At 38.0% G+C, this 9448-nt stretch overlaps 1 protein-coding gene across 1 annotated transcript; it reads right to left on the bottom strand.

Annotated features, from left to right (window-relative positions):
* Positions 1800-7774, bottom strand: LOC18614012 (uncharacterized protein At5g05190). Its single transcript, XM_018129029.1, has 5 exons — positions 6821-7774; positions 3779-6089; positions 3468-3528; positions 3148-3371; positions 1800-2240 (listed from the first exon to the last, which is right to left on the bottom strand). Exons 1-5 carry the CDS (start codon positions 6933-6935, stop codon positions 2186-2188), a joined length of 2766 nt encoding a protein of 921 aa, XP_017984518.1. The 5' UTR covers positions 6936-7774; the 3' UTR covers positions 1800-2185.

Genomic DNA, 9448 nt, shown 5'->3' on the forward strand with positions numbered 1-9448 from the left:
CAAGTACAGCTGGCTCGAACTTTGCTTCTGTCTTTTAGCCTTTAACGTCATGAATGGACCATTTCACCAATTCATCATCCTTGTTTCTCTTTCTTACCTTCATTGGAATATTTGAAGGAAACCCAATCTTCATTATGGTTTAAAGACTTGTACTCTTTGTTTTGCTTTGCTTTTTCTGTTACAGAATATTGTTCCTTACTCGAGTTATTGCCTTCTGAAATGGGTTCGATGCAGTTGTTAATTCCTGCCGATTTAACTAGTGTGTTCTGTTACTTTTGATTCGGTAGGTGCTTGCTTTGCTTTATGAGATTTGATTTGCTCGCAGTTAAATGACCCAAGCCTTCTATCTTTTTGGCTGTCCGGTCTTCTTTCTGCCATGAATACGTGTATGATTTATTCTTCTGGTCAATATCAGGGCATTAAGCCAGTCAAAACCCAATAAAAATATATATGTTTTAGTGGACGAATGAAAAATGAGATGCTTAAACTAAACTAAACAATGATTTGAGGGATGGAAATGAGACATGTGAACAAGCTTTGACAGATGGAGATAATTTGTTCTCACGTGCCATGAGTGTGAAAATGTGTTTATTTAATCGAGTAAAAATTGGAAGAATCAGACAGGGAAGAGGAACATGCCATGAATGTGAGGACATCTATAGTCTTATTGTCCCATGCAACAGTGAAATTTCGTTTATATTCTCAAGAATAAAGTGGGTCTTCTCGTATCCCAATGTGGACATTGGCCACATTGGGTCGTGTCCTTCCCAATAATTAAACTTTACTAGTACTGTTTCATTATATGATATATGACAATGGAAACTATTCTCATTGCTTTATTTTATGACAATGGAAACTATTCTCATTGCTTTATTTTATGACAATGGAAACTATTCTCATTGCTTTATTAGTCTATCTTTAGAGTCTAGTTCTGATGCTAATCACAAAACTAGATGCTCCAGGGCTTTTGGTAAATTACTTAATTAAGCCAGTCGTTTATAGTTTTTAACCTTTGATCACCAACAAAAAAGCTTACGACCAGAATAAATGGATTTGTATCCAAACATTTGATTCCATAATTGTCCTAAAATCACTTATTAGAAAAGATTGTTTGGAATCTTCCTTTCTTTCAAATTAAAAAAAAAATAAAGATAAGAAGAGGCAATGGGCCCATTCCAGAGATTAGGCCCACCAGTGAGGTCCACTTAGTACCCTGACCTGATGAGTACCAAAGAGTGCAAGGGCAAATTACCCAAAGCGTATGTCTTGTTCTTGTGTTGTCTGCAAGATCAACCAATGATTGTTTTGTTTGGGCTAATCAACTTAGAGATTCGTGCCCCTTCAACAGTGACTTCACATGCCGACTAAGTCTTGAGTCTGGAGTGGGATCACGGATCGACTCATCACTCAATTCCTTTGCTCCATTGAGATTGTTCTTTGTAAACAATTAGAAAATGTTCCACAACTCCTAGCTCTCACAAGAATCTGTATACTACAATCTCAATCGTGGTTATGTCAAGCACGTTTCCCTCAATCAGTTCTTAAATTAACCACGTTTTGTATATCTTAAGCTAATAAAATGGTATAAAGTAACCGTTGATATCTTTGTCACATAAGCATCTAGGTGGAGCACACATGGCTAAATAGCAGTGCGATGCTGTTTGGTGCTTATGTGTCACCAACGTGGCAAAGAACCAGAGTAACAATACATGTTTGTGCTATCTACACTGCACTGCTGTCGTGTTTTCTAGCTAAAGCAGACATGATGATGATGTTCACATGCTGGATTTGCCAGAATCTAACAGGAACTTGACATTCTGGTTTTGAATATTCAAGGTTGATAGCTAAGGAAAGCCAAATCTCACACGGTAAACCATGTGGCAGAATGAAAGAAAATTTACATAAATTTGCATATACAAATGCAGCAAGAGCAAGCAATAGTTCAGAATGTGCATTCTAACTACCAGAGAAAATATCAAATAAATCAGAAACCTCATTCACTAATATAGTTTCCACTTATCAAGGGCTTAAGAAACCATCCAACACTAACCAACCCAGAGGAGTAGCTAGAGAAACACCATTCAGTCCTTCCAACCGTTTTGCCAAGATGGTAATTCCTGCACTTGATTTAGATTGAATCAAAACTTTTTGTATCCATGGGATAACTCTGTGATTGTTTAATTCATCATGCAGCTGATCTTGGAGCTTTCATGCCGAAACCATGCTTCGCTTTCTCAACTCTGTTCAAAGTCATATCAACAATGCTTCAGAATATTATCCTCATTAAAGCAATCCCAACTTGAGATACAGAAATTGTAAATAACGATCTATAATTAATAGAAAAATGAGCTCAAAGTTATAATGAATACACTGAAGCAAGAAAAAAGCAATCCCTAAAAATAGTGACAGTTCCTATTATTGTTGTAGATAAAACACAGCAAGGCTATGAGACATGAAGGAGGAAAAGGTCGACGCAGGAAAGCAAGAAGCGTGGAGGGAAGGGTGCAAAGCATAGCTAAAGGTAAGAACACAGCCTGAATATATAATTCCCATATGCTTTCGCTAATCACATAGCTATCAAACATCCTTAAAACTGGACTATGTTGGAATGATGCACTAACAATTAGTAACACTCATGACAAGTAGATTTTAAAGCCATCATCCAAAAATGCTTGATTAATGTACTAATTGTACCATCATTAATGAAAAGAAATTTTCAATGGGCGTTATAGCCATCAGCCACTATCAGAGCACAGAAAGTACATTTACTAACCTTCAGGTTGCAACATAGCCCTATTTCAGGTGTTTCACCTGGTAAAGCCCACCAACCCTATTTCTTTTCATCCTAGATATCTCAAAGCCATGTCTTTTCCACTACACTAAGATCTCATTGGCCTCAAGGCTTACTCCAAAAGATCCAACATTCATAAAGAAAAAGAATTGTACGAGCATTATGGCTACAAAGGATTAATCCTTAAAACAGTTGAGTATATCCTTACTCATTAGCTGCAGGTAATAAATTAAAAGAAACGAGACCTATCACTTAACTAGTTATAGCAACATTTAACTACCAACCAAATACCGTGTATAAGGAGAAGAAAAAATTACAAAAATGCAAAAATGAACAGTCAGAGAAGTAGCCCTTACGTTGGGGCAAGTTTGCCAAGGCTATCTAGCTCTTCACCAGTGTCCTCATCCAGAACTCTCCCTGAAATCTCAATGATGTAAGATCTATCTCTATCAGTTGGAAGACCTCTATTAACAAGCAAATCCAAATCTTTCTGATGGAGCTCCCTCCCATTTACAAAAACACCAGTGGTCCCACCAGCACAATTTTCTGGCATCGGATAGTTAAATTCTTCGATAAATGGCTGCAAGAGTAATTAAGTTAAGAAAAATTATTGGCAAAACCAAACAACAAAAATTGCTTATCCATTAATATACAGGTAAGAATTAGTTAATCTTACAGGAATTATGCCAAGACAAGGCCCACCAAGAATACCCCAGAATCCAGCACGGAAATCATACCTGATTTAGACATGTGCAACAAAAGAATGTCAGTTACTCAAAAGCATGAGAAACTGCAAGCCCAAAAAGCATATAGATTATAGTAAGATCAAGCAATATCAGGATTAGATTCATTTATCTGGTCCAATTACCAGAATCATTTGTAAATCTATTCCTTTATATGGGAATGCACACATCCATCAAGAGAGCCATTAAAAACCAGTAAAAGTCATACCACAGCAGATGAGAAAGAATATTAATGTAGCCGTACCAATACTGTCCAGGGTGAATTGGTCCAGCCATCTTTTCAGCCTTTTTAACCACACGTTCAGGTATGGGATGCCCGTTAACTGAAATATTGCTTTTTCCACGTTCCTCTGTTTGATTAGATCTCGAAAAATCCTTAAAACTCCTTTTAATAATATTTGCAAAAAATGATTCACCTCCTTTTGTCATTTTCAGTTGATCATCTTCTCTGGTTGCATCCCCTGAATCTTGAGAAATACCAGTATTGGAGTAGTCATTGAAAGACACCTCCATCTCAGTAGGTAATGATGCTTCTTTTAAAGAATTTTGTCTTGTGGTAGCCTTGTTTGACATAACTTTCTCTTGATCAGAGCGACTACTCCGATTTCCCTTCCCAAATCGGTTGACTGCACGATTGTTAGAAGAGTAATCAAAGTGCTCTTGAAGAGGTGAGCCTGCAGGTGGAGGAGACAAAGTGGGTTTGATTGGCTGCTCAACAGAATTCACTTCATCTCTTGAAGCAATTAAAACATCTGGACTGTTTTCGTCCTCAGAGGTGCTTGGAGATGAAGAATGAAAGTTCTGCAATTCCTGGGGTCTGACTGAGTTCAAAGCCTGGCCCATTGACAAGGCAACAGGTTCTCTGTCCATTGACTGAAAGTCATAACCTGAATGATCATAATCATCAGAAGAGAAGTTAGCAATCCGGTTCACACGGCCACGGAAATGTGAGGAATTATCATTCACAACTTCATTAGAGCTATCATCAACCTCCACAGAAATTCCCTTTGTTTCTGCATGATCACAAAGAACAAGTTTCTTGTTTACGACGGTAACGTTTATTACAGTAGAACAGGCTCCACAGCGCAATTTATGTTCATTTTTCACTATGAGCTGCAGTTTCCTGGGCATTTGTAGTAGCTCAAAGCAATTATAACAAGTTATAAATGGAGCACCGCCAGCTATAGGACGAAAATGGCGGCCACCACTGGCTAACACCACCCTCTGGGGACGGCACCGAACAAAACCACCTATTTCAGTGTTAATATCACTGGGCCATCTAGCATGCACTTGTGTACCACGTACATTTAACGGAGGAGGCATCGTAGTCCTAGAGTTATGGAAATGCGAACCAAAAGTCCCAGGGTTCTCAATATGGTACATTGGATTGCTAGGGACATCAGGGAATCTTTTATTACCAAATGCACTGGGAGGAACAGGTGCTGGAACCCGCCGATGTTTCTCATAACAATGAAAACAAGAACAAGAAGCATGGTGCAAGACAGAACTTTGGGGATATGACATAAATGGGTCATGATTATTTTCAATGTACTGTCCAGAAAAGTATGTGTGAGGCGGCTGTTGTTGGTATTCTCCAGGCAACTGGTGGGGAGCTCTCCCAAGAATTTGGGGTCCAAAAGGATCTCCATATGGAGGAATATGATTTGGATTATGCATTGGAGGATACAACCCATGCCGAGTCATATCATGCCCAACAGGATAAGAGAAGGGTTCTGGGAAATGACTAAAATAAGAGGGTCCTGCTCCTGCAGCACGTTTATCAGGTCCATAGAAAGGCATTGAGGCATTGCGTGATCCAGAAGAAACATTTGGAAACCAGGTATCAGCACCACCATGAGGCTCTGGAGGAACAACTCTCCCATCAAGTGGAACCTTCTCGTTTGGTTTTTCAACCACATCACAAGAGCGACTAAGTTGCTCCTTTAGCTCATCTAGCTTCCTCAGAAGCTCAGCTCGATCTTGTTCAAGCTGAATTCTACTAGGGCCATCCTGGTCAGTTCGATTCCGCAATGGTTCGCTATAACCATAAGAGGAATCCAAATTATGGTTTGATGGGCCTTCATCTGGATTGTTTGAAGTTGAAAGTCGCACACCTTCTACAACCACTCTTGGAATTCTCTGAGACTCCTCCATCTCTTCTTGCTTCCTAGATTGCCAATCTGATTTATGTCCCAGTCCTTGCGATCCACCAGTATATCCAAAATTCGAATCCAAATCCTCCTGTCGCCTTCCAATAGCATTTACTATTTCATCCTTATTTCTGCTAACATCATTACCATTCTCAACAGACCATTTATCACCAGCAACCTTAGACTCAGTCCTACTTCTGTCAGCGCAATCAACATCATTCTTCTCGGGATCCTTTTGATCACACATCAAAGAGCCAGCACTCGATTTAACATCTGTATCAGAGGCATCACTCGAGTCTACTATTCCTTTCTCTGGGGAAATTTGGGATTTGGTAGAAACTCCTCCAAGCCTGTCCTCTTCCGACTTCTCTGAGAAGGTATCTGCTTCACGATTCCTAACTTTTGCTGTTAAACATAAAATTTTCCACTATCAAAATTTAGAAGAACTATAAATTTAAGGAAGAAATTCTGTTTATCTAATCACAAGGTACCCAGACCAAAAGGTTCAGAAAACAACAAGAAACTGAAATCTGTAGCCTTAAATTATATTTCGTACGGTTTCATTTGATTTTCAACAAAATTAAACCAGAGAGTTCTGTACTTCTGTTATAACACTTGTATACCTTTATGACCATCTTGGAATCTATCTTGTGAAAACGATGAGGCTTTAGTCATCTCAATTCTTTCCTTTTCTTATCATTATGGTGGGTTTAATCCAGAATGAAATTGAGGGTAATATAGCACGAAGTGAATGAAAAGAACAAAAACCCAACTTTAAATTTTCCAAGAATGCACCTTGTCATTGTTGATAAATACAATAGAAATAACTAATAATTGGATTCTAATAAGTTTTCATTATCAAAAACACCAACTAAAACCCTTACCTTGGCTGTGCCTAAACCTTCAATTTAACCAACTGGTTCGAGTTACGACATTTATAGAAACAACATGTTAACAGATCAAAGGCTCAATCACGTTTCTCTCTCTTGTCTTCAACAACTTTCTCATCAAACAAACTACTACAACTAGGAGAAGAGAAGAGAGAGAGAGAGAGAGAGAGGAGAGAAGAGAGTACGGGNTAGGAGAAGAGAAGAGAGAGAGAGAGAGAGAGAGGAGAGAAGAGATAGGACGGGTACCTCGAAGAACAGCACCGCAACCACCACACTGGTAAACAGAATAATCAGCAAGCTCTGGAAGAAGGTTTTCACACTTTGGACACCGAACCAACCTTACTTTGGTTGACTCGGCCATTTTTGAGTCATTCAACGCCCTACCCAGGGATAAAACAAAGATGTCACACCAGAAAAAATAAATAATTAACCTTCCAATTTTTTTTTAAGGAGCTTAAAAATCCCCCAATACTATTCCAACAACTATCACTATCGTACTCGTTTTATTAAAACGAAAAAAACAATCTTTTTAAGCAAAGTGTGGGAACCTAGAAACCAAGACCTAACAAAGAGAAAGGGAAGGGAAGTCATAAGCAGAATTCAGGTTCTTAGTTTTCTCAGAGACGAAACAGTTGAAATGAAGGTATGCCCAACAGTGGTTAAGACAATTTAGCTGGGAAAACACAAAGAGGTAACCTAGAATTTGTGGAAACACTCTGAAAATTCCAGTAGAAAAACAGAATAGCTTGTGTTCCCTGAGAAATCTGATTTTATACTCTGCTCTACTTTGTTCCACTTCGGGGAGAGAGAAAAAAGAACAATATAGAAAGAGAGAAAGACAGAGACAGAGAAACCGAGCTCACAGGACCGAATTCCAATGTTGCAGGCGAAAGAAAGAGAGAAAAGCAGAAAACCACATTAAACGCAGTCGTCTCACTGCTAAAACTATCATCCCCCCAACGAATGAACGACATCGTGTTGAACCCCACTTGTGGAATCATCGACTTTTTTCCTACTTTACTCTTTTTCACCTAGGTAGTAATTTTTATACATTAAATATTTTGTGTTCTTCCCGCACTTTATTCGGTCCAACAAATTGCTTTATTTGGGTTCCTTGTTGGCGACCGCTGAGAGAAAAGCAGAGTTTTGGCCGTTGTAAAAAGAAGTGAAAGGAAAAGAGTAAGGTGCCTGCCTGCGTGGAAAATGGAAAATCTCTTCCATCCCTGACACCACTCTTTAATCACTCTTTCCCTTCGTTTTCTTTTACTAGCATTTGGGAAGTGAAAGTGAATATCATCTGGTGCCCCACAGCTCACCCAACTTCCCATGTGGTCCCACTCTCCCTATTATTATTACCTACTTTTGTCTTATGCATCAACGTTGCACGTTTCTCATTGCATACTTTCCTCATCAAGCTCTTATAGTTTTTTTACCCTGGCCTCATATTTTGTGTACTACCCTGTAAATGTTGTATGCTATAACTATGATTATGGATATTATGAGGGAGTGGGGGCTTGGGATTTGGGGGATGATTGTTTTCCTCTTTTGATTTTGCTGTGCCTGTGAGAAATAAGTGGAAGGAGAGCGGAGTCGGCTTGGAAAATGGGACTGTCGGGAAGGTTTGACCTAAAAGCAGGATGGTATGGTGGGTGGGGGTTTTAACTTTAAGTTAGGTTTACATTTAAATCAATGAATCATCAAGTGGGCTTAAGAATTTATATCCAACCTGGCAAAATTAATGAAGAAAATGCATCCAAACTCTTGCTCCCTTTCCTTTGTATTTCTTGTGTTAAGGCTTTAATTTGGATTATGTAAATGGTAAGTCGTTTATTGATAATTAATTACTAAAGATTTCAATTTCGTCTAAATAAAAGAAATGCAAGTCTAGCTTTATTTCTTTAAAGAGTTCAACTGTCATCTATTCTCATATTTTTTTTTAAAAAAAAAAAAAGAAATTCCAATCATATTCTTTAAATAAAAAATTATATATTAATTAATAAATTAAATATTTAAATGTCGAATTGAACAATTCTAATCAATTATAATATTTTTTTTATAAAAATGGGTGAAATTTTTTTTAGACGCAAAGTTCATTAATTATTGGGAGCATTCTACACGTTTAAAAAACATATAAACCCTACATCAGGAACAAAATAATGACCACAATTAGAGTGGTTGTTTTCCAAATTCCATTAGCAACCGCTATCAGTCTTCCTTTCGCTTTAAGATTGTGGTTGCCACTGTTGTTTTGTTTGAAGGGGACGTAAAACAAATAATTCTTGGGCGAGGTAAGTGTATTATTGACACCGGGGGGCGGGTTACCATTATGATGCTCTTTTTTTTTTTTTTTGACATGCTCACATGCTATTTCGATAATTCTCTGTTTTTTAGCAAATTTATTTATTTATTTATTTATAAAAGAACAGTTTAGCAGTTAAACTTTAAAATTTTAATTTGAAGCTATCGGTTTCAATCATGCAATAAATGAGATTAAATTCATGAAATTAAAAAGTACGTACAAATAAAAATAGCAATAAAATAATGAATCCAGGGAGCATCCAAGGCATTATACTAGTAGTCTTAAGTCTTCCTATATACATTAAGAATGAAAGGGGCCCATGTATGTACGTATATGTAGTGTGTGAGAGAGAGAGTTGGCCTCTCTCAAGCAAGGGGGGGAATTGAATCCAGTAGCTCTAAGAGTTATCCACCGTGTCCTGAGAATTTCCTTGGAATTTGATGAAGAAAGCAACCCATCAGAGAGCTGCTGGTGGTGACATTGATCTCAGCATGAATGACGCATTACGGTGTGTTGACTCCAATCGACCAGTACAGACGGCAGATGAAGAGACAACCTCTGATCCATTTGGTTTA

The sequence above is a fragment of the Theobroma cacao genome, chromosome 1 (assembly GCF_000208745.1).
Source record: "Theobroma cacao cultivar B97-61/B2 chromosome 1, Criollo_cocoa_genome_V2, whole genome shotgun sequence".
NCBI lineage: Eukaryota > Viridiplantae > Streptophyta > Magnoliopsida > Malvales > Malvaceae > Theobroma > Theobroma cacao.

What these genes read in the sequence shown, in the direction of transcription:
- LOC18614012 (XM_018129029.1), bottom strand. Translation starts at nt 6,935, where the DNA reads ATGGCCGAGTCAACCAAAGTAAGGTTGGTTCGGTGTCCAAAGTGTGAA. An exon ending in CTTGTCTTGGCATAATTCCT is followed by an intron (nt 3,372 to 3,467) that starts GTAAGATTAACT and finishes TTACTCTTGCAG; the next exon opens with CCATTTATCGAAGAATTTAA. An exon ending in CTTGGCAAACTTGCCCCAAC is followed by an intron (nt 2,241 to 3,147) that starts GTAAGGGCTACT and finishes GACTTTGAACAG; the next exon opens with AGTTGAGAAAGCGAAGCATG.